Source organism: Notothenia rossii (genome assembly GCF_949606895.1).
Source record: "Notothenia rossii genome assembly, chromosome: 2".
NCBI lineage: Eukaryota > Metazoa > Chordata > Actinopteri > Perciformes > Nototheniidae > Notothenia > Notothenia rossii.
The window spans coordinates 89,980,330-90,006,581 of NC_136904.1; the positions used below are offsets into that span (position 1 = coordinate 89,980,330).

General features: G+C 44.2%; 1 protein-coding gene across 3 annotated transcripts in view; it reads left to right on the forward strand.

The window, feature by feature from the left end:
- The window catches only part of arhgef49 (Rho guanine nucleotide exchange factor 49), a 145,947-nt gene extending 119,695 nt beyond the window's left edge, over window positions 1-26,252 (forward strand). For all 3 annotated transcript variants that reach the window (XM_079665253.1, XM_079665255.1, XM_079665254.1), the window contains 6 exons: window positions 4,076-5,577; window positions 14,949-15,153; window positions 16,338-16,554; window positions 19,422-20,014; window positions 21,461-21,606; window positions 23,201-26,252. In XM_079665253.1, coding sequence (XP_079521379.1) covers window positions 4,136-5,577; window positions 14,949-15,153; window positions 16,338-16,554; window positions 19,422-20,014; window positions 21,461-21,606; window positions 23,201-24,035 — 3,438 coding nt within the window. In that variant the 5' untranslated portion in view covers window positions 4,076-4,135 and the 3' untranslated portion in view covers window positions 24,036-26,252. The remainder of the gene's footprint in view (window positions 1-4,075; window positions 5,578-14,948; window positions 15,154-16,337; window positions 16,555-19,421; window positions 20,015-21,460; window positions 21,607-23,200) is intronic.

Consider the following 26,252-nt stretch of genomic DNA (forward strand, 5'->3'; position numbering starts at 1 on the left):
TAGTGTCCTGCTGGCAGGGATGAGTTATTCCTCAGTTAGCTTCAGTGACAGTGGGAGCAGAGAGAGCTGGACCTCCAGAGAGACTTTCACACAGACAGTAATTCAACCAGAGAGAGAGGCCCAGGCATGCTGAGCGCACGCTGCCTGCTATTCACGCACACGCTCCGCTAATTAAAGCCAAACACCACATATGCAATCCAGTACTACTTTATTTATATAGCACATTTAAAAACAACAGAGTTGACCAAAGTGCTGTACATCAATACATATATAAAATATACATTTAGACAAAACCGATAGGACAAAAAGAAACTAATGTAAAAGAACGAGACTTTTTTAAAACACAACTAAATAGAAAACCCCAATTTAGAAAACACAGACTGATACGTCTTTTACGGTCTGCAAATGCACGGGAGAACAAGTAGGTCTTTAAACGAGATTTAAAACAGGCAAAGTGGGAGCAAGTCTGATCGGGGGGGGGGGGGGGAGGGGCAGTTTCTCTTCTAACAATATATGTTCTAGTTCATTCAGTTTAACATACAGTTAGTCCAGGAAGCAGCAGGTGGTCCTCTTGATAGGAAAGCTAGATCAAATAAAAATGCTTGATTCACTTAATTGTTGATTATGTTAAATGTATGTCTCTGGTGCTTTAGGTATCTTAGTTGACTACCTAAATAACCATTTAAATAAAACATTACCACAACCTTCCCCCCCACAGACCCCTTTATGCATCCAGAATTCCATTATGTGACTATCGGAAAAAATATATAAATTACCATAAAATCTCACTAATTGAAATAAAATGTTAAAGTAAGATATTTTTGATGTAGTTAAAGGACCAATAACTAAAGCAGAGGGTAGTTTTTTTTTACAATGATATATTTGCATGTAATAGTCACCTCAATATCATCCTACACAATCAACACAAATATGTGTAAAATATTGACATTTTTATATGTTTTATAGGCTACTACTAAAACAGCAAGGAAAACCGATCAGTGGTGGATTTAGCATTGTAGGAGATCCGGGGCTTAGCCCAGGAGTTGTTGGGGGGGGGGGGAGGTGCAGGGGTAAAGTGCTGTTTTTTACAAGTGGGGGGTGGACCGAACATCCTTTAGGGGGGTCGTCTCCCCCTTCTAGGGGGTTCCGCTGATACTGTCCGCTGATGCAGCTTGTGGCGCCTGCTTCGATGTAAATAACTTTCTAATATCCATAACTTTATAGACTATTAAAACTCGTCAGGCACTAGGAAGGATCACTTCTTCTTCAGGGCAGGGAAGGCTACGCAGTGCACAGGCTACTGTCCCGCAGCGGCTGCCTCTCTGGTGGACTCCAGTACTGCACATTACTCCCGAGACGTTTTCAACAACAACAAAAAAAAAAGTTAAGTGAAACATCCGGGGCTTTTCAGAAAACATCCGGGGCTTAAGCCCAAGTAGCCACCCCCTAGCGCCGCCACTGACACCGATACTTACAAAGTGCATACAGGATTTTTAAAAAAGATCTTCATGTTCATTTTATGTTTACCCATTAGTCCTCACTAAATTATGAAAAGTCATGAAATATTAAGGATAACAGGAGGGTTAACAGCCTCACAGAGCACAGAGCAGAATGGTCACCTCTGTTTGTGTCTTGTATCTAGAAACACGTATAGTACCAGGAGTCAAATTACTTCATAACAACACTAATTCAAATAGGACAATGTTAATATAAAGAAGATTGTAATAATAGCCACAGAAGTTGTATCGTTCAGTAGCTAATGATGTATACCAATCAATAGGTATAATTAAAGGATGAGTGTGCTGTAAGACCAACAAAGTGTAAGAGCAGTGTGGATGGTAAGGAGTCATTAAACTGCAGTGTGTGTGTCACCTAGTGCAGTGGAGTGGCTCACTTGTGTGTTTTTTTATAGTTTTTGGACTCGCGGATATCAGAGGTTTCCCCTGGGCAAAACCAACGCTTTCTCCAGAAGGCTGTGCCATTAGTGTGTGTGTGTGTGTGTGTGTGTGTGTGTGTGTGTGTGTGTGTGTGTGTGTGTGTGTGTGTGTGTGTGTGTGTGTGTGTGTGTGTGTGTGTGTGTGTGTGTGTGTGTGTGTGTGTGTGTGTGTGTGTGTGTGTGTGTGTGTGTGTGTGTGTGTGTGTGTGTGTGTGTGTGTGTGTGTGTGTGTGTGTGTGTGTGTGTGTGTGTGTGTGTGTGTGTGCGTACACCATAGACTGTATCAATAAATGAATTAACCTTTAGCTCGGATAATGAGCAGTTTGGCACCTTGTATGAAACCACCACTGACTTCGCCCCAAGCTCCAGTGAACACGCCAACCGCCAATAATGAGAGAGAATGACCACATAATAAATAAAACACACGGCCCTTACATGTGGCTCCTGCAGCGCCTAATAAATCAATTTTCCTTTCATTTAATTGGTCGAAAAACCAGTATCTACGTATCTTCCCCACCCTGAACTCGTTGACTTTCGTGTCTGAAAACAATTCATTTATAAAACAGCAAACAAAAGAGATTCTAGAGATACCGCCTGTGCTAGTTATTATAACGGTAAGCCTCCTGTCACTTACATCCGAGCATGTGAGGAATAGAGATTTATCCATTAGTGCAAAGCTGCAGAGACGCGGCCTGTCCGTGCCTCGGCACCAGGGAGTGTTGGAGTCTGAAGATGATTTGGGTTTTATTATTCTCCTAATGCATCAGGAATGAGCCCTCTGAATCCCTGTTTCATAATCGCAGCCATAATCACAGCCGTGGCCCGGCGCTGCCGACTGTGATGCAGACAGAGTAAGAGATACGGATGACGGGCGTTTTGGTCGACATGCTATTTGTACTCATTACACAGAGAGTGAAGCGTCCTGCTCTCCGGCTCCTGGTTAATCTGCAGCGTCTGATTAGTCAGAGCCCAGCAGGCATCTTCATTTCTGTCCCCTCAGCTCTCCCTTAGCGTCTCATTTCCTTCACATCTTTTCACCAACTTACTTTCTCCTTTTTTCTTTTGCTCCTGTCTGTCTCTCTGTATCTGTCTCTCTATCTCAAGTTTTAATAGCCTGACAAGCAGGGCACTAATCCCTTTTATTACTGTACTTGCTGCACAGAAAGAAAGCCTGAGGGGGGGCAGACAGGGAGCCATTTATATCAAATGAATGTGATTATTCTTCTGAAGCAACCACGCTTCAGAGGCAGTGTCTACGTGTCCAGAGCTGTGCTTATCCAATGGAGGATGACCTCTGACAAATCTCTGTCACATGAATAAGGTCTGTGCATAACATCTGAACTGTAGATTATAAAATAAGTTTAAGAGTTGAGCTGCGTTATCAGGCCAAGTTTTAAAAGTTAAAAGTTTTTTTTTGTTTGTTTCCTTACCTGTAGAGAGTTATATCGGTTTTTGTGCATGTCAATGGTCTGCGAAGGCTAAAATCCCGGTATTTCCTCCAGCGGGATTTTTAAATCAAGACATTTTTTTTTTTTTTTTTTTTTTTTCTCTACAAAAAAGTCTTAAGATAAAAGTGTATTGCGTACAGCATTACAGGAGCTAAAGGACAGTGCGAGAAAAGGCAAAAGTTCACTTAGATATTAAAAATAGAGGCACAAAAAAGAGAAATAAGAAAACATTCATTGTAATAAAAAATGTGCTGCATTTTCAAAAAGTATACGTAAGCGTGTGAAACGTATCGAAGGAGCCAGAAACATTAACACATTGCAAATACATTCCCTGCAAGGTGACATTTAAAACAATAGCACGTCTGGTAGAGTAGTTCTGTCTATCTAAACTGAAAGATCAACTTTATTAAATAAAAGTAAACTGAAGTGACGTGGCCAGGGAACAGAAAGTTTGGGGCTCTCTGCATGAACTGCTTCCCCCGCGACCCGACCGCAGATAAGCGGGAGAAGATGGATGGATGAAGTGTGAATTGATTTGAGGTTACTTTGCTAAAACCTGCTGTATAAGTCTATCAGTCTTTGTATGTAATATCCGAGGTTTTAGATACTAACAGTTCCTGAATGCAACACATGGACGTTTGTGTATTAATACCTCACGTCTCACAGTGATATCCTCTCTTCCTCTCCTCAGGCTCCAGGTCTTGCTTCCTGCTGTCAGAGAGTCTGAGGGCCGCTCGCTCAGCCCACAGCCATGCCTGACGTGAAGCCCCCCCCACCATGTGACTACCCCTCCTCCTCCTCCGCCTCCCCCTTCGACCTCCTCATAGACATGGAGCCCTGCATAGCCAACCTCCCCCTCTCCCCCGACCCCTTGTCCTCCTCCTTCCCCCGACACAGACCCAGCTTCCTTCACTACCCGGGCCTCCCGCCCTACCCTCTCCTGGCCCGGTGCAATAGCAGCACCCTGCTCACAAACCTGGGAATGAGGTACTGCAGACAGGGCCCCATGGGGGGGGGTGGTCCGGGTCAGGGGGGTAGTCCTGGCTCCTGCAGCTACACCGCAGGCAACAGGCCTTACAGGAGCATGGAGAACCTGAACTGGAACAATGTGGCCGATTCTGGGCTATGTGCATTCAGTGCCGCGCCCTACAGGAGCATGGACAGTGAGTTTATTCTACGCTACACCTCCACCAGCCACTGGTATGATGGGCCCCCGGATGGTTCTGTACTGGGGGCCCCTGGGCTGGGACCAAACCAAGAGGGCCTGGCGTTTTACCCTCGACACGGGCTGCCTAGGAAGGACTTACCGCTTTTTCCTCAGCTGCTGTTTCCAGGTGGCGTCGATGAATGGGATGCGAGGAAAGGCCTGAGGGAGAAGCTCCGCCTCCAGAGTGCGAGATCATCGATGGAGCCTATGAAGCCTCTCCCGATGCGACCTCAGGAGGCTCATGTGAATTCAACGCTCTCTGGGTGCAGGCCTCCGTGCACGATGCGCATCACGAGCCCCGAGGATATCAAGCAGGAAGTCCTGAGGCGCCTACAGCTCCGCAGGCAGAACAGCAGCCCTAACCTGGCTCCCCACAGCGCCCCCTGCAGCCCAAAAGCTGTTAAGACGTCCTACACAACAGACAACATTACAGGTGGTGGATCAGACTCAGAGCGACGGAGACCTCCCGCGGGACGGCTGCACATCCCCACGTTCGAGGAGTTTAAGAGGATGAGGCAGAAAGAGACTACAGCGGGTTCTGTGGTTTCTGGATTAAATCAAGAAGCAGGAGTTTCAGAGACGAAGAGTAGTGTCTCTGAGTTGAGCTTCAGTGGAGGAAGTAGAGAGCAGGAGGTGGGGGGAGTAATGAAACCTCCCTGTAACACTGCAGCTCCCATCTCTACCTCCAGAACTTACTCTCCCATCCGCACAGGCCCGTCTCCACGCTCCCCCCTGCAGCCGCTGGCCAGCTCCACCCAGGAGAGAGGCTCCTCTGCTGGGGGAGAGGATGGGGGCGGAAGGCGGAGGAGGAGCAGTCTGGAGCCAGCCGGGTCGGTACCTTTCCCGCCCTACAGGGAACATTTTGACCGGCCCTCCAGCTGTTGCCCGGCTCTTCTGGACGGGACGGACCTGTCCAGCTACGGAGCGAAGATCTACAAGATGAAGGACGGACTGATCGGATCTGCGCTGGACCTCATCAAGAAGAGGTTAGTCTGAGAGGTTTCACTGTCAGAAGTATTCCCATTCATTACTTTCCAAAAATACAATGATTGCGTCACCACATTTTGGGGCAGAATATAGTACTTACGGCCCGTCCACACAGCGGCGTGCGTTGAAGCTTGCCGGTGGGCGTGTCTGAAACTCAATCAACAACCAATCACATGAATCTCCCGCCCCTGACACACGAGCAGTGGTTTGATTGGCTAGAGCTTGTACTGGCATATGATTCGATTGGCCGACGCTTCTGCTGAGGCTTCAAAAGTTGAACATTGCTCAACTTTTGCAGCGAGCCACGCCAGCAAAGCTCTTCGTCGCTTCCCACAATGCAGTTTGGCGAAAAGTGACGTCACCCCATTCAAAGTGAATGGTGAAGCTTTCAACGCACGCCGCTGTGTGGACGGAAGGATTTTATATGTTGTACTTTTATAGCACACTCAGGTTATGACGAATATATAAAATACTATGCATTTTATAACCTAAACCGTCCAACTTACAAATGAATAGGATGTTGTATTTTCTTTACCTAAAAAGAAAGATAGTTTCCTTGATTGATCAAATAATCTTTCGGTCTAGTCCAAGGTGATCTTGTTAGATGTTTGTTTTTAAAACCAAACCGAAAAACAGATTCAAACAAAGCAAATCTCCCTATTCGATGATAACAGAACATTTACCAAAATGCATTGGAGCTGCAAAGATTGAATATGTTATGATTTGTTCACTACATTCAATATCTTTAAGTTGTGGACAAAACAAGTCTTTTGAGGACCTTATCTTGGACTTTGACAAACAACTTTCCACAATATTCTGACACTTTATAGACCAATCTACTACTAGGTAAATCGAGAAAAATAATGAACAGATTAATAGAAACAATATTGACATGAAAAACTGTATATAAAATATCTATCACTCTCCAACTGCTTATTGGGTCGCTGAGGAAGCCGTTTCAGCAAATATGTTTTGCTCTTGAATCCACTTTGATGGTGACATTATATCTTAACAACATCCACAGGTGTGCTTAGCCTTGCCAGACAGTTGCTCCGGAGTGTGCGAGTCCATCTGTCGGATGTGGTGTTGTGTTATCGATTTATCTCAGTTATTGTGCTAACAGCTGTCCGAGCTAACAGGGAGACAGGACTGTGGGCGGGAGGCCGGCATGAATCATGACAGACTGGAGGACTGGCACCGTCCCTACAGACTCCATGTTTTCCTCTCTCTCACACACACACACACACACACACACACACACACACACACACACACACACACACACACACACACACACACACACACACACACACACACACACACACACACACACTGTCAGCTGTTGGCTAAATAAATGCAGCCACTGTAGTTCATTCAGACCAAGGACAAACAGGAGGACGGTGTGTTTCACAGCGTCGTGGTTCCATTCGGGTCCAGGCCTCCATGCAAAATAAATATTAGACCCTTAACACAGTGGAGCTGCTTGATAAGGCCTTTTGAATAAAACACCCCCATGTGATGGATGGCAGGTAGAGACGGCATCTCACTCTCACTGTCCCTCCTTTGTCTGCGGAAAGATGATGGATGTCTGAATCTCCACTGCAGAAAAATAACTGCCGTGCCTCTGTGTGTGACTTCAGTGTGTGAATGTGCTGAGCTGCAGGGTGTTGGCTGCAGCTCAGAGAGTGAAACATGTCCAATGCAATGTCTTCAAATTGCTGTTTCTATCGACACTATAACAACAGTACGAGTCTACAGGCAGCCATGATAGAGGATCTGTGAGGCTGTATGGGCACAGTGGGGATTTGAGCTAACACCAGCATGCTAACACTTATATAATGATATGGTTACATGCTGATTAGGGCTTTAACCCTTAGATGCCCGAGTGCCTGGACCCTACACTCTTCCATAAGTGGGTCAAAAAGGACCCGTATTAGAATAATGTGTTATTATGCCATGTTTGTCATTTTGGTTAAGAAAAATCACTTGTATAATATTTAGTATTATATTTTGGTTCACATTAGAAATATTTAATTTTTCCCTATTTATAATTTTAGACATTTTTTTTACATTTTGAAAAAAAACGTTTTGAACATATCGATGCAAAGATCTCCGCTATTCTGAGACCCTCACAGTATTCCAGTCCCTTTTCAAAACTCATCTCTTCTCCTCTTGTCTACTCGTAGCCCACCCCCCATCAATCCATGCCGGTTGATCAAGTTTGATAGTCCTATACCCCCCACCCTAACCTTCCGTTATATTGTAAAGCGATTTTGAGTCCTTCAAAAGCCATATACAAATATAATGTATTATTATTATTATTATTATTAATATTATTATACTGACAGGTATCAGATCTTGCTGTGTAAAATAATCTCCCTGAGAGGTGTCACTTGTGATGTAATCTGTGTGGTCCACAGTGAATGTATTCCTGACAGCAACAGGTGATAAGAATCAAAGGATCCCATAGGAAATGCATGCAGGTCATTTTTGACCCACTTATGGAAGCTTGGGGTCGAAATACAAAAACTACAATTTCTTAAAATGTACATTTAAAATATGAATGGCATGATATCCAAAACATGTTTTTTGAGGAATAGCTGGAATATGAAATGATAAAAAAATGTAATTACAAAGATACTTCAAGAAAACCACCTCACCTGGTCAAAAATACCCACTTGTTGGGTTAAATACCAAGATACATCACAATGCAATAGTCTGATGAGTATAAGGACAGCAATATAATATTTGAAGATATCGAAAATAAAGCCATAATATGATTCATTTAGATTTTAGGCCTGCGATTGATATGAGACACTATGATACAAACTTAATTAGGTGTATATCAACTCAGAAAAAAGGAACTACTGCTCGAATCAGAGTGTGTTTTGCATCTTACTTGATTCATTACTTGAACTATTAATTGATTACCAAAATGGTTGACTACTTGTCTCCCTTTCGATTGTTAAACAAATGATTTCAGCGCTCCTGCAGCCCTCTCATCGACCTCAGTGACAGCCACAGCCACTCACGCTCAACTCTGTTTATCCCGAGTGCATTCATCTTTTTTATGTTCAAAAAGCACCCAACACACAACACACTATTCGCCTCCCCTTGTGATTTTAGCGTGACTTGGGGCTCTGTGAATACTTTATTTATTACTTGGAGATGTATTCATTACACATGCCTGTATTCTGTGTGATCTTCGCACCCTGAGGTGTTTGACTTCCACCAACAAGTCTCTTTGTTTAACACAAACCTGCACACATAGCATAACACAGCTCTAGTTATTATTAAGTCATATTCATAATTACACCTGGGAGGGTTTTATAGAAAAAGGGGGCAGCTCTGATTTAATTGCATACTGCAGTGACTGTGCAGCAGTTATATATAGTGTGTGTAGGCAGTGTCCATTCACTGTTTCTTTTTGTCTCTATTAGACGCATAAATATATGAAATTGAATTGATATGCATCAGTGAAAATGACAGACGGGCTTATTTGGATGTCTCATAGCGCCATGTTGGGCGTGATCTATCACATCCAGTGGTTTCCTGATAAATTAAACTGCAGGTTATTACTTCCCATGCATCACGTTGAGTGTGACAGCTGATACTGTGAAGGAAAGGCCTTTTAATGACAGTCTGTCAGAGGGAAAACCCACCGGACGCTTTAGAGCTGCGTGCTCAGAAATGCTTTAATTACGTCTGCCTTTTTGCCACACTGGCACCGGTTTAATTAGGACAGTTGGACACGTTTTAATCTCTGCTGAGTGTGCTTTGATTACATGTGCAGCAGCGGGCAGAGGCTAGATCTGGTGTAACTTAATGTGAAAAATGTGTCAAAGTACATCAGAGGGACGTTGTCAGGGTGAAGCAGGCAGGACCCAAATGCAGAAACAAATACAAGGTTTAACCGAAAATACCTTTATTTCAAGGCTAACAACCGACACATACACAGAACTCTCTCTCCCCAGTGAGCACATTCAAGTTAGACAAGGATCTCACAAAGACTAAGGTTGCGTTCCAATAGTCCATTTAGCTTAGGAACCTTCCTAACCGAGTGAAATGACCTGGAAGTCCCTCAGTAGCAGCCATGTTAAGTGCCGTTCCAATTCTCTAAATGAAAGGAAAGGAGGTTTCAAACTTCCTTTATAACCTCCTTTAGCTTAGGAACCACTGGACCTCCCTTGATGAAAGGAGAGGAGAAAATGCTGCCCCACAATGCAATGCAGCCGCAGCATTTGCCGTCACTCAACAGTCGGCCGTTCACGGAAACAACCGATTATGACGGAGAAATTATATCATGAACGTTACGGTGCTTATTAAGCATTTTAAAATCTATGTGGTAAGTTGCCAAAGTGCTTTGTTCTGAACGTTCATCAGTATTATAATCAAAAAGAGAAATATGAACGTTAGTTTTGACTGAAATGATCAAATAAAGTCAACATTTCACAGTCTTTACTGAGCTGTGCGGGGTTTGTTCAACTTTTAAAAGATGTTTGAATGGTGATATACACAGTGATAGATGTTAAGGACTAACGTTTATAATAAATACATTTGTATTGATTTTAAGATATTTTCAGGATTCTCTAAAGTACCGCAGTCTCTTCTCCTAAGTCCTTTTGAATTCTCCTATCCACTATCCCTTAACCCCGTGACGTTTCACTCAGAGGTCAAGGAATAAGAGATAGGGTTAGAATTTAGGGGCTCATTTTTGGATTATCGGAACGCAACAGAAAAATCAGAAACTAAATATACACAGGACTAATCAAACAAACAAGACACAGGTGAGGAGGAGGGAGAAAACACAGGGGCACAAGGCGAACACAATCGGGTAATCAGGCAAGAGGGAAGACAGAGACAGGAAGCAACAGACAAGACGAGGCGTGAACACTTTTCAAACTAAAACAGGAAACCAAAGACAGATCTAGACAGGACAAAAATCAAACACAGACAGATCGTGACAGACGTTGAGAACATATTTTTATCTCTAAAAAGGGAGGACAGCGTTTAGAAAATGATGTAAGGACCATTTCTGTAATGTTACGTCACCACAGGGATTTTCAAATAATACATAACAGGCCAACGTGCATATCATAGCAGAGGTTAAACCTAGTGCAGGAACCAATCATTGATGAGAGGATTATCAGTGTTTAGTACAGTATTTAGGAGAGCAGATATTCAAACTGCAATTTAATATCATTTGGTTGTCATTCGTTTTGACTTTTCAAAGAATCAAGGATCTTTTCTTGATATTCTGCAACACAGGGTTGCACAGCTAAATGCAGTTTTGGCCTCGTCCATATCTTCTATCAATCAATCAATCAATGTTTATTTATATAGCCCAATATCACAAATGTTACATTTGTCTCAGTGGACTTCACAGTTTGTACAGAATATCAGTATGGCAATACGACACCCTCTGTCCTTAGACCCTCACATCGTACAAGGAAACACTTCCAGAGAAACCCCACAGTTTAAAGGGGAACATGGGAGAAACCTCAGGGAGAGCAACAGAGGAGGGATCCCTCTCCCAGGACGGACAGACGTGCAATAGATGCCGAAAAGATAATACATTTACAACATAGGTAGACCAAATGTTTGGAAATGCCTGTGTCGATAATAAGAAGATGAATCCACTAGGATCATCAGAGCAGTAGTATGGTGAGAGTCTGGCAGGACCTCAGAGACAGGTTCAGCCACGACTTGAAGACCAGGACTCAGGTCAGGACTCAGGACTCAGGACTCAGATCAGGACTCAGATCAGGACTCAGATCAGGACTCAGATCAGGACTCAGGACTCAGATCAGGACTCAGGACTCAGGACTCAGATCAGGACTCAGGACTCAGGACTCAGGACTCAGATCAGGACTCAGATCAGGACTCAGATCAGGACTCAGATCAGGACTCAGGACTCAGATCAGGACTCAGGACTCAGGACTCAGATCAGGACTCAGGACTCAGGACTCAGGACTCAGGACTCAGATCAGGACTCAGGACTCAGATCAGGACTCAGGACTCAGATCAGGACTCAGGACTCAGATCAGGACTTAGATCAGGACTCAGATCAGGACTCAGGACTCAGATCAGGACTCAGGACTCAGATCTCAGATCAGGACTCAGGACTCAGATCAGGACTCAGGACTCAGATCAGGACTCAGATCAGGACTCAGATCAGGACTCAGATCAGGACTCAGGACTCAGGACTCAGGGTCAGCCACGATTCCGGATCCCGGCGTCGATAGACACCAAAAAGAAATGTGGGGAAGCTGGGTTATTGGGAACATGAGAGAACACAGGTACAGACAGACAGACAGACAGAAGGAAGAAGCAAGGTGTCCCCTGACAGTCTAAGCCTGTAGCAGCTTCTACACAAAAAAAGAATGACACAACACAACAGATCATAAACAGGAATACAATACTCGAGGTAGAGCCTTTTTGAAATATGTATCAGAAGGAATGTAAACGGGAACGACAAACACTCATTTCATTGAATAGAAGTCGAAGTCAGATTGTTCAATAATGGAAATAATAATAATGGATGTCGTGATATACCACTATGGACATTAAACGTGATATTTAAAAAATGAAATATTTATATCATGCTAACAATACTCGTATGTTTTTATCTTGTATAAAGCGCCTCTTACATTGTTGTTTCTTTACTTCCTCAACCAAGTTTAGAGATGTTTGTGGCCAAAGGAACGTATGATAACTGTTCAACCAAGATATGTATAAACAATATTTTGCTGTTACATTTTAAATCATTTCATCTTTGTCCATTGTGCGACATAAAAGAGGCTAAAAGGGTGACTCACATCCTGTTCCTCACAGCAAGCAACCTCTTTCACACCGCATGAGGTCATATTGATTATCTGAGCTTTAAAATAATGCACACAGCTATACATCTTGTGTTCATACATTATTAACAACAGGAAGCAGCAACTATATTGATTTTGCTTTTCACACACTGATGAACTTCACAGTGCAGCGGGCACGAGTGTGAAATATAACACCGCAGCTAGAAAAAAAAACCTAGTAACAGCAGTTTTATAAGATTATAATATACTTATATGTATTTGTGTTTACTCTAATTGACAGGGGTTTCTATTTGTCTATTGGCTCAGCATGTGTAATAGGCCCAGGGGTGAAAGGATCAACAATGTCTGGCTCTGAGAGAAGGAAAAGCTGTGTATTGATACATATATACGTGGTGTCACAAGAAAGAGGGGGAAGGGGAGTCTCAGGGGTTAACCGTGGCATGGCTTCATGGGTTTGATCCAACAGCAGCTACACACACATTTGAGGTTTGCTGATATTGGCTCCTGAGCTTGAATGTCATGTTGCGTTTAACCTCCTTATTCCTCTTCTCACGTTTTCTGTCATGTGCAAAGACCAAGGTGTTATAACATCCTATCCATCCCCGCCCGCACCAATCACCGGACCTGGGGGGGCCAGAGCCTTCTCCGTCGCTGCCCCCTCCCTCTGGAACTCACTCCCACAACACATCAGAGACTCACAAATACATTTGTATATCAAAAAACTCACAAAAACTCACCTCTTCAATCTGGCTTTTAATGTGTGATTGTTTTTGTATTATTTAACTTTAACTTTAACTATATATTTATTTGTTGTTCCTTTCTTTTCTCTTCTCTTCACTATATCTGTAAAGCGTCTTTGAGCACCTGTAAAAGCGCTAACAAATTAAATCTATTATTATTATTATGATCAGCTGTCACTTGGGATGCTGTTTACATTTCCTCTGCTGTCTCCCCATCTCTTAAAGAGAGGGAGACTGCAAAGACTGAAATCCCAAAGTTTCCTCCAGAGGGAGTCTCTCTCTCTCACACTGAGTGAGAAGAGGTGCTGCAGCTCAGGCAGCACGAGACCAATAAAGAGCTTTTTGAACATTTAAAGCATGGAGACATGTCACAGGAGAGACACTACATACTGATATGAACCTGAAGATGAACAAAACATGGCCTCTGTTCACACTTTGTTCATGTTAAGACTGCAAGTAGGCGGTTTCACTGACCATCTGCTCAAATCCAGAGGAGAGATTTCAATACCAATGTGAAGGTAGTGTTCAAGTATTACTATATACTTGCCGTCATTAAGCTTTACACACGAGTATGGAGACCAAACATAACTTGAAGAAGATTGGATGTTGGACTTACATTACACACTTGATCTGTTGTAAAGAACAACGAATCCATGACTGATGGTGGTGCTTTGTGTCTGCTGGACGTTCACCATTACAACTTTAAAAGGCATTATTATGCAACACGTTGTTAATCTGCTCATAATCTGGCAGAAATCATTAATCGGCTTGAAGTATGATGTTCAGATGGTCTGCCCTCGAGTCTGCCATGTGGTGTGCCTCTGATTGACAGTCAGTAGAGATGGGACAGGAAGTGAGGCCGTAGAGAGAGATAGGAAGTGACTTGCATCGAGCTTCATGGTCAGCTTTTTACTCCACTTGCGTAGACCTCCATCTTTGCTGTGTGTGTTTGTTATGTGATCTTACGCACACGTTCCTGCACGCATGCATTTGTGGTCTGTGCTCGTGTGTGTGTGTTCATGTGTGTGTCTGTGTGTGTGTGTTTGTGTGTGTGCATTTCAGAGCAGCAGTACAGTGTGTATTAATGCTTTTGTGTGGAGTCTCAGATCACATGCTGGCTGAATGGATCCACAGTAATCAGACAAAGGAATGAAGGAAAAGTATTGTGTGTGTGTGTGTGTGTGTGTGTGTGTGTGTGTGTGTGTGTGTGTGTGTGTGTGTGTGTGTGTGTGTGTGTGTGTGTGTGTGTGTGTGTGTGTGTGTGTGTGTGTGTGTGTGTGTGTGTGTGTGTGTGTGTGTGTGTGTGTGTGTGTGTGTGTGTGTGTGTGTGTGTGTGTGTGTGTGTGTGTGTGTGGGCAGTGTCCCTTTGGTCCGGGGGTTCAGGTGTTAATGTCCGCTGATGTGCCTAATTGCTCCTGAGGAGGGCTGGAGGGTAGGGAGGGAGGCGAGGCATTGATTTGGGTGTTTAGTGGGTAGAAAGATGATGGAAGAGGAAGAGGAGGAGGAGGAGGGTGGGAGGAGAGGAGAGAGGAAGACACAGCAGGAAGCAGAGTGGCTTCAGAGAGAGAGAATGAGGAGGCATGAATGACAGTGAAGCTGTAAGAAGACGAGAGCTTTACAGAATCACAATTCCTCCCTCTTTGACTTCCTCTCTCCCACATCCTGCTTCCATCCTCCTCTCCCCCTTTTTTCTTTCTCCCGTTCTTGCCTCCTCATCCTTCCCCTTCACCGCCCCCCCCCCCCCCCCCCCCCCCCCCTCCATCCATTCCTCTGTAACGCCGTCTCCTCTTCCCTTTCCTCCTCCTCCAGCTGCAGTGCAGAGATCTCCGCCGAGGCCCCCGTCAGGCTGTCAGGTGACCGGGACGGAGGCTGTGACATCACCGCCCCCCCGTCCGACTGTCATCCCTCCGCGGTTGCCATGGCAACGTCGGCGACGGCCCGCGGAGCCGAGCCTGGCGACGAGACGCCTGCAGGAGGAGGAGGAGGAAGAGGAAGAGAGGAAGCAGGAGAATGCGTAAGTGTTCTTTCCCATTTGGATATCTCACCTCTTTTTAAACGTGTTTTCCGTGCATGTCTTCGCTCGCCGCTACCTTTCTGCAGAAACACACAGATCTATTGGTATTCAAGGAGGACTGCGACACACACATGCACACTGCTCGCACACACTGATGCAGAGGTATTTGTGGAGACGAGGTTGCAGCGCTGCGTCTTCCTGCAACAGCTCGACGTCTGAGGGTGCAGAGAGAGAGGATTGCTCCTTGTGGTCCTCTCTGCAGCTCGCTCTCCTCTCTGTGTCTGCAGAGCCGCGCTGACATGGAGTCGCATCTCGCTGTTTAGAGAACAGATGCCGAGGTGCGTTCGCTTCTTGCCTTTTTCAACGTTTCGGGCTTTTTGAATGCACAATGGAGCCTGCCTCTGCATTCCCAAAGCAATGGCTGCCATTTGATCATTCAGAGCAACATGAATTATTCTCCTTCATGTTACCTGACTGCTGCAAGCTGTACATCATGTTGCTCTCCGTGTGAGGGCGAGAAAAGCTTCCAGCGTCTTCCAGTCATGTTTCGCTTTTAGTCATCAGAGAACTATCAATATGCTGTGGGGGGGGTGGGGGGGGGGTTCTTTGATGTTAAGCCGATATGGTCAGATGCATTGGATTTGGGTGATGCCTCTGGGGTGAGGAAGCACGTGTCATAGAGATGACCTTTGAACTTTTAATCTTAGGTCGAATCTCAGGGGCTTTGATGGACCCTCAAAGGATTTTAAAAGACACGTGAGGAGTGTGTGTCCGTGCAAAATGCTGCAGTGTGTCGGGGAATTCCTCGCTTCACCTAAAAACGAAAATCCAGGATTTGTTGCTGTCTCATCTTGGAGGCCGCGTAGTTTCTAGTTGTGATGAGAGCAGATTTCTAGTTGTGTGGACGTGTTGTGTTTAAAAACTTGGCAAACGATCGGCGCTGCACCTCGGCTTGAAATGTGGATTCCCGTCAGATAAGCTGGGATCAGAGCGGTAACCAAAAATGTGTTATGTAATGTGTCATGACTGTGAATGCACAAGCTGTGATTTCTCTCTCCCCCTCGTCATTTTCACCTTTGTCTCCTCCTTTGAGTTGTGTCCTTCTTCATCTGTCGCTATAGCAACATGACCGTTTGATTGACACCCGTTTGCTTTTTCCTCCCCCCCCCCCTCCCCCCTTTTAGCACGCCGCTCTGGGCTGCAGGCGCTCCAGCTCGGACGCAGCCTATGAGCTGGCGGAGACGGTGAGGGCACAGCGAGAGTGTCGCCTCCGGCCGCACTACAGCGACCCCATGCCGGCCGACGCCTCCAAGCGCAAACAGCTGGAGATGAAGATCGCTGCTGCCGCTCGACTCCACGGCCACCGGAGGGACAGAGACCGAGACAGAGACAGGGACAGTGGTGAGTGCATGACACGTGTGTGGCAGCTGTCACTCTGTTATAGTCACAGTGTTTGACCTGTTTCTGGATGCCATACAGTGCATTATAAATACAGCTCAGCAGTGTGTCAGCCAATTATGACAGAAGCAAGTTTTACTCGACATCTAGAAGCATTTAGAACGGTTATTAATCAAGGAGCATGATTGAAGGCCCCAAAATGCCAAAAAAAGATGATATATTTTTTATGCATCTTGATTCAAAACTCAAAGACAGCTATGCCGATTGGCTGATGATTACAAATACACAAATTCCCTCAAAACATACGAGTCAGCCAGAGCACAACATGTTGGTGAAATACCATCTTTGCAGCATCGCTGTGAGATGGCATCGCTACCTGCTTCCGGTAACTGCTAGAATCCACTTCAAGACACTGGTACTTGCGTACCATGCGGTGAATGGATCTGGCCCTTCCTACATCCAGGACATGGTTAAACCGTACACCCCAGCACGTGCACTCCGCTCTGCATCAGCCAAACAGCTCGCTGCACCCGCACTGTGAGGGGGACCCAAGTTCCCATCAGCAGAAACACGTGGGTTTGCTATCCTGGCTCCAAAATGGTGGAATGAGCTCCCCATTGACATCAGGACAGCAGAAAGCTTACACATCTTCTTCAGACTGAAAACTCATCTCTTTCGACTCCACCTATAGAGATATAATTACTAACTAAGCACTTATATACTAATAAAGGACTGGCTTATCTAAAGCCAGTTAGGTAGCACTTGAAATATTTGGCTCTATGAAACCTGATGTCCTTATATGATTCTGTTTCCCTCAAGTTTGTATCTTCTTGGTCGAATGTACTTATTGTAAGTCTCTTTGGATAAAAGCGTCAGCTAAATGCAATGTAATGTACAATGACGTGCATCGCTAAAATCTAAAGAGAGTAAGAGTACTTAACCTGCATAAAAACACAAACACAAATTCCCATAACCCAACTGGTTGGATCCTCTTCTCTAACCAACAACTCTTTCAAACTCCACACCTCTAATTTGCAACGCAGGATTTCATAAACTGATAACTCTGACGATATGATCAGGATTCAAGAAAGCAGCACAAAAGACAATGTATAACTTCAACCTGAATACCACTCAACGTGATTTTGATGATAACATTGGTTGTTTTCAAGTGTACCAAAAGATACCAAAATAAAACTTCTTTAGCAGATGTAGTTATTGACTGTCTATCAGTTAACTATAAAGGTCATCCTGTGGAAAACTACATCCAGCCCACCCTGTGACAAAATGTCTGGACTTTTTGCAATGTCACGTCCTCAATACACCTCCATCAGCTTATCAGGGAATCAGCCTAGATTGCAAATGAACCCTCTACGAAAGCTTTTTAAAAAGATTGCTGCTACTAAAAGCTGCATTTATTCTGATTCTGTTAGTGTCATGCCTGCCTCTGAATATGTGTGGCTTTTGCCCACACACACACACACACACACACACACACACACACACACACACACACACACACACACACACACACACACACACACACACACACACACACACACACACAGACACACACACACACACACACACACACACACACACACACACACACACACACACACACACACACACACAGCATGTATACATCACTTCAGGGGACATTACATTGACTTACATGCATTTCCTGGAGACTTATCCTAACCGTAACCCTAATCAAGTCTTCACCCTACAATTAATGATTCCCCTTATGGGAACCTCCATTTTGTCCCCATAAGGGAGGCGAGTCCCCACACGTGACTGTGTAAACAGATTTAGGTCCCCACAAGTATAGTAATGCTAGGCCACACACACACACACACACACACACACACACACACACACACACACACACACACACACACACACACACACACCATTAGCAGGGGAACTCTGTCAACAGAAGCTCTTTGACTCTAGACTCTGGTCTCAGTACTGTATGGCAATATGACATATGCTATAATGACCTTGTTGCTCTTAAAAGAAAACGGATATACAGAGACTAGAGTTATTTCCTTAGAACACACACATCATCATCATCATCATCATCATCATCATCATCATCATCCAGTGGTGTCATATTAATGCATAATTAAGACAGCAAGGTGTTTGAATCAAACATTAGTCTTAGCAACTTAGCAAACATATTCACTGTGTCACTCACACACACATATGCATGCTATTATCGACCTGTGTGTGTAGAGAGGTTAAGTCCTCGAGTGGAGGGTTAGGGATCTAATTATTGGAGGAAGATGATATCTATCATAGTTTCTTCATCTGGACATGACCAGTGATTACAAGTCCAGATTAAATGGACGGTCATTAGGGAGGCTTTTAATGCTGTTTAAGGCATTTCAGGCATAGAGTGTGGGATTTTAGCCTTTGCAGACCATTTACATGCACACACACACACACACACACACACACACACACACACACACGCGCACACACACGCACACACACACACACACACACACACACACACACACACACACACACACACACACCTATAGAACAAAGTACAGGAAAGGGGGAAACCCAAAAAGCACAATAGAGCTCCAGGGTCTACACTTCTTCATTCACAAACTGAAGACCCACCTGTTTTGCGTGTACCTTCAGCAACAAAAAACATAACAAAAATAAGCAACACTTGAGAGTTTAACTTACGCAGCAGTACAATGGTCTTGCTTGTTTGAAGTTAATGTGTCAGCACATGTTGTTGTCCTTAGTTTGAATCTCTCACTTATTGCATGTAATATAAAAAACATTAACACAGGAGGACTGAATATACATAGTTGGCTGTGCAAGTATTGATCTCCCCCTCCCTCTCTCTGCAGCTCCAGCAGCACTGCGCGGTCGCTCTGAGCCCCCAGGTGAGGAGCGCCAGGTGGGTCTGGGGGTGGCCCGGTCGGGGCAGCACCGCTGGAGCACCATCAGCAGCCTGAGCGTGGACAGCGGGGTGGTCGGCCTCAGCGACGAGCGCGAGGAGGAGATGGACAGCGAGCCGCGAAGGTACCGCCGGACCCGCGGGGCCGAGGTGGAGCGGGTCGACAGCGGCATCGGGCCGGGGCTGTCCCGCACTTGGAAGAGACCCTCGGCCTCCCTCAGAGCCTGGGAGGCGCAGAGACCCTGCCCCGACTGTGGGCTGCGGGACGGGGCGTCCAAAGAGCGGGGGGAACGCATGTGTGACCGCTGCTCCAAGCTGCGCACCGAGAGGAAGGAAGCCATCCTGGAGTTCCTGAACACGGAGCAGAGCTACGGAGAGGACCTGCGCATCATCAAGGAGGAGTTCTACGGGCCGATGCAGAGCGCGGCGCTGCTGACCCCAGAGCAGCTGAGCGTGGTGTTCAGCAACGTGCAGGAGCTCATCGACGTCAACGACCGCTTCACAGAACACCTGCAGGACAGCATCGACCAGGCCTTCGACCAGGTGAGCCCCCCTCTGTCTCTTTGTGACACACACGATGTCATGACCTGGATCCGGCAGTCATAACAAGTTGGGAGACTACACCATGTTCTACAGAATAGACAAACACGGGTATAATAGCTTAATATTTGTTTATAAAGATTGTAAGGATCCTTACATCCCAAAACTCTATGTGTGTGTGTGTGTGTGTGTGTGTGTGTGTGTGTGTGTGTGTGTGTGTGTGTGTGTGTGTGTGTGTGTGTGTGTGTGTGTGTGTGTGTGTGTGTGTGTGTGTGTGTGTGTGTGTGTGTGTGTGTGTGTGTGTGTGTGTGTGTGTGTGTGTGTGTGTGTGTGTGTGTGTTCCTCCAATTATTGACCTGCAGCTGAGAGGCAGAGGTTAGAGACACAATAGCAGAGACTCAATCATGTCATCACATACATACACACAGATACAGCCAACAGGGGTTACACAAGGTAGTCTGATTTGTAATGCTCTTAAGCTTTGAGCTCCTACTAGTCTGATATTACATAAGTCACCTTCAGGGTCATATGTATAAAGGCATTACAGTGTGTGATTCTAATCCAATAAACTTTTTGATTTGGACTTGAATCATTGTGACTTGGACTCCTGTCGATTCCAGTCTTTTATGACTTGTGGTTCAGGGGGTAGTTTGGGTGTTTACTGATCAGAGGGTCAGGGGATCGACCTCCAGCCCATGCAGTCAACATGTCGAAGATCTTAACCCCAAGTTGCTCTTGTAGCGACTCCATTTTGGATAAAGCATCAGCTAAATTACATTTAATGTAATAAAAAACAAATGACTTGGTCTTGGAAGTTAAAGACTTTATTCTAAACTTGACTTTAAATATTAGATGTATTTAAAGTGTTGACATGTGTCTATGTAACGTTACCTGGTGTTATACACTGCTTCTGTGAACTGCAAACCTACAAACTGGCTTATCAAATTGCTTTTCCTTATGTCGAGTATATCTTTGTATGACAATAAGAGTAAATGCTTGACCTTTGAAACCAAAACAGATCCAGAACTGATACATAATGGACCTCGGGGGGGAGATTGTTTTGTCAAATGCTGTTCCCAACTTGCAGATTCAATTTAAAATCTCTTTAAAGTTCTCCAAAAACATTTCCATTATTGAAATTGAATTTGATAAAGATGACCTAACACTGTAAAAGCTCCATAACAGCTAATGAATGGATCTTTTGGTGAGATTGTTTAATCTACCAGTCATTTGTCTTTCTTATAGTACCATCATTTTTACGTTTTTATCGAAATATGGACAATAATTTCTAGTAAAAGCTGTGCAACACACAGTTTGCCACTTCTTCCTTTGTACTCGAGTTAGAGTATCCTTTTGGGGAAATATATCTTAAACACTATAATAGAAAACAACTCTTTTGTTGTAAATGAGTTTCACATTAACCATATTCTCTCCTGTCGTTTCCCTCAGGGAGATGAAGACCTGCTCACGGTGAACATAGGAGAGATCTTCCTGGAGTTCGTCAACATGCTGCCGGCCTTCCAGACGTACTGCCTGCAGCAGCCCACCTCCGTCAACCTGCTGAACGCCCTGGAGAAGGAGAAGGAGCTGCTCAGGTACTGATTCTACTTCCTGTTAGTGTTTGCAGAGAAGTACACACATCCTTTACTCAAGTAGAAGTACAGATACTCGTGTTTAAAAATACTCTGGTGAAAGTAGAAGTACTGACTGAACTTCTTTACTCAAGTAAAAGTAAAGAGGCTTTGAAATGTACTTCAGTAAAAAGTACCCATAACTAGCAGCTGTTTTAAAGAGTACCTGACCTCCCTTTATATTAATAGAACAATAATGTCATTGTTAGCTAATGAATGTTTCCATGCTGAACAACGGCAACATGACAACGTTTTCATTGGTCCCTCTTCTTTAGAGAAGACCAGGAAATGATGGATACACGGATCGTGTTCAAATCAATAGGCACGCAATGACTCTAAATAATAATGATCACGCCACCAAACACACATTCAAACTAAAGGAACCAGCCTGTTTGGAAAATGTAAGAAGTAGAAAGTACAGGTATTTGTGTTCAACATGTAAGAAGTGAAAGTAAAAAGTCGTCAGAAAATAAGTAGTGGAGTAAGGTACTGATATCAGAACAATGTACTTAAGTACAGTAACTAAGTATTTGTACTCCTACTTCCCACCTCTGAGTGTGTGTGAGGGAGATCTAACCCTGGCAGCTTTCTTTAGTTTCTGCCACGGCTGTTCTGTATAATTCTTAAAGGAAAAGACAGTTGGTTATCACTTATTCAGAAGAAGGGCTATTTTAAGAGCAGCGCTGCCATGATTCATATTTTTAGACAGAACCACCGTTCACCCATGAGTCAAGACTTCCTGTGATTCCCGTTAATCAACTTTTTAAGAGTTTTCCCAGGACAACCAAAGAACGTCTCCAGTTTAAAGGCGACGTATCATTCCAAATATGGACATCAATTGGTGTATCTGGAGTGCTTAGCATAAAATGATGTACACTTTTTTTCTGCTAAAAGGATGTGGTCTAATCTATTTATATATTTAATCTAGTCATCATCAGATATTTGCACAGCTAACAAGACATATACGTTTGGTAGGGAGTTTGGGAATGTTAGTTAATGGTAGCTTTAACATTTGACACAGTTTGCCTAAACCCAAGAGTGTGTTGTTGTGACAAAAAAAATATGACGAGTTCATCTCTACTTTCTCTCATTGGAGTTAAAGGGGCCCTATTATGCTAATTTTCAGGTTTCATATTTATATTTAGTATCTCTCCTGGGACATGTCTCCATGGGTTACTGTTCAAAAAGCTCTTTATTTTTCTCATACTGCCTGTGCTGCAGCACCTCTTTTCACCCTCTGTCTGAAACCAGAGCCCAGTCTTCTCTGATTGGTTAGCTGGCCGGCTCTGTTGTGATTAGTCAATCGCTTAGAGATGTCCCGCCCCTTAGCCTATCACGTACAATGTGTTGGAGCACTAGCCAATAGAAACGTTAGGGTTACATAGTGATCTCATTATGTCACAAAGTAAGGAAAGGAGTCCAATAGAGGAAACTCCCTCTCGAGTCAACACAGGGATTTTAGACTTTGCAGACCACACACAAAAACCTGAAAGACCATAAAACATGTTAACAGATTCTTGTAAAAACCCCCTTTAATTTTCTCTGGTTCTCTCTCTAGGATCTTCCTGGATGTTTCCCAGAACGACAACACCGCGCTGCGTCGTATGAACCTGCGCTCCTTCCTCATGGCGCCCCTGCAGCGCGTGACCAAATACCCGCTGCTCCTGAGCCGAATCATCAAGGTCACCCCCGAGTGCTACCCCGACTACTCCCGTCTCCGCGAGGCCAAGAGTCGCGTGGAGTCCCACCTGGAGCACATCAACATGAAGACCAAGCAGGAGGGCAACGGCGTCACTTGGTCGCTGCGCTCGTTCCGCCGCGACAGCCGCAAGAACCGCGAGGTCATCAACATCGAGATGAGGGAGGTGTCCATGAAGACCGTGGGCTGGGCGAGAGAAAACACCCGATTCGTGATGGAGGGTCCTCTGCAGCTGTCCCAACCGGCGGACGGGCAGTGGGTGAAGAAGGGCAGCAAGGCGCTCAAGTTTCAAAACGTCCAGAGTCTCCTGATGGTGAGGATACAGCGGGCCGGAGAAGCCCCAGGACAAGGCAGCGATTTGGGGGCTCGGGGGGATCAGGGAGAGGGTGGAGGGGACTGTATTCGAGATGGAGTTCTGGTTATAATCAAGGATAAAAGCAGCGGGAAGTTCACAGTGCTGAGAGAGCCGATCCGCCTGGGAAACTGCGTGGTGTCCACAGACCCGGACTGCGAGGACACGTTCGAGGTGCTCGATATTCGGCGGGAATCTTTCGTTTTTCGCGCCTCGGACAAATCCCGCACCCAGCAGTGGTTCCACCAGATTAAGAGATACACTCGAGATTTGGGCACGTGGAGGAAAAGACGCAACGCTTTGCCCAACATCATGATCAACACGAACCAGACGCGCTCCTGAGAATAACTTTGCTACTCTGTAAATAACCCTTCTTACTGCGAACTGACAACGAGAAGCATTTCTGAGTGTTTAAATATGTTAGATTTCAGTTAAAAAAAGAAAATCTCAAACTCACCGAAGAGCACTTTTTACTTACAAAGCTACAAGTGCGCCATACTGTCAAAAAAATCATGTGTGAAGATTTCAAAGAAGATTCTTGGACTACCAAAAAAACTTGGGCTGTGCTCGTCAGCCTTGATTGTAAAGACTGTTTGCTCCTGGAGAAACGAACGCTGTGTTTTCATTGAAAAAAAGAAGGTGTGTCTGTTGAAAAGCACGACTGAAAATGGCTGAAAAGAAAAATTGTAATGTAATTTCTTTTTTATACAACGCGTAAGATGGGGGAAATGTTTGTTTTTGGTAATGTAGAGATGGAGCTTTGTTCCGTGGTTTCTGTTTGTGTTCACTGCCCTCTCCTGTCTGTGTGCCGCCCTCTAGCGTCCGTCGGCGGTACTGCAACGTTCACTGCCAGAGATGCAGCAGAGCAAACCTCCTGTGTGTTTAACAAGAACTCATAACAGCAATAATCTCTGCCAGTTATACAACGAGTAGCTACTGTACATGCATTTATTATCCCATAATTTCCTTCGTCAGAGTCTTAAAAGTGATCATGTATGTTGGCGTCATTAACTTCATAATCCTGACCTGATAATCTTTTTTTTTAAATCAGTTCATGGGCAGTTTAGTCAATCTCCTTTAACAGTTTCCTGTTAACATCATGTCACAAAGTCAAACACTGCAGTTTCATCACTGTGTGTCGAGCGCAGAGATTTTCAACCTTGCTTTCATGCACTAACCAAGACATTGGACAGATATATTGATATTTGTTTGATGTATTTGTACGGCTTGCAAAAATAATTTATTTGCCTTTTATACTAATCGGATAAATCGGTCAATATATTGAAAATATAAAGGCTGAAAAATGCCCAGACCCTGAGAACCGTCTGGTAATTTCCTGTTTTGCTTATTAAAAACTACAAAATATTAATTATAATCAAGAACGTGAAGAGGCACATTTTACATAAATTATTTAAACAGTTATTCATCAAAACTGTTGATTTTGTTTCAATTATTAAACCTAGCCGTGCTTTGTGTATTTATTACTTTAAGTACATTTAGTTAAAATGAAATAGATAAGGTTTGAAATATGTCACACAATGACTCTGGTGGGGTAGGTAATTTTGGAGAAACCAGCTCGAGTGCGCTAGAATTTGAAAATACACAACCGGAAAAACTCTGCCACTTCCTTACGGAGCCCCTCCTCCAACACACACATGACCAATGAGGGCACGAGATAAGTTTGTGCACGAGATGGAAGGTTGACAGGCAGGTAGGCCATCCAGTTACTTTAGCCGGGCCTGCTCAGATGATTGGTCGTGCTTTTTACAGCGCCACGGCTTCCACAGATGACATGTTTTTATCTATTTATTGTCAAAGCATTTAATATATTCATTGCTATCGGGGTGTTAAGAGCATTCCATGGAATATAACAAAAAGTGTTTCTGAAATAAATTACCTACGCCACCATTAAGCAAATTGGCACAGCAATAAATCCCCCCACCATTTTAAGGTTGAAAAACTCTGCTTACTTGACTTTAAAAATATATCTCAACCATCTGGTTCCAGCGCGGTTTTAACTGTGTGATGTTGTGACCTAGCGATGAGCTGTTGTGCCTTGGTACTTATTACTGTTATTCTAAAAACGTACTGACTATTTGCAGCCTGTCACAGTAGCATTTACCTCCGACATGCGGACCACACTACCTGTCGGCACTTCACTTTACAGGCGATATAATTACTCCTCTGACCTTGGCTGCTTTTCCTCTTATTTTGCTGTTTTTTATTTATTTATGAAGGCTTTATTTTTGTTTAATGCACTTTATTATAAGTTAGTACTTACGCAGTCTTGTTTATTCTCAATTCTTTATACAAGAAGGGATTTATTAGCTGTTTTCAGCCGGTTGAGACAAGTCATCAAACCGAACCTGTTTTACGTTATTGATGAAGTAGCACTACAAGAGGTAGCGAATCACTGTGTTTCGGAGGGCAGGGAGCTCAGATTAAAAACAAAAACCAAGCCTGCATTCGGTTTCTTTTGTTTTTCTCATTTAAAAGACCTGATGTATTATTTCCCCAATGTAATATATTGTGAAATATATTAAAAGATTTTAAACACGA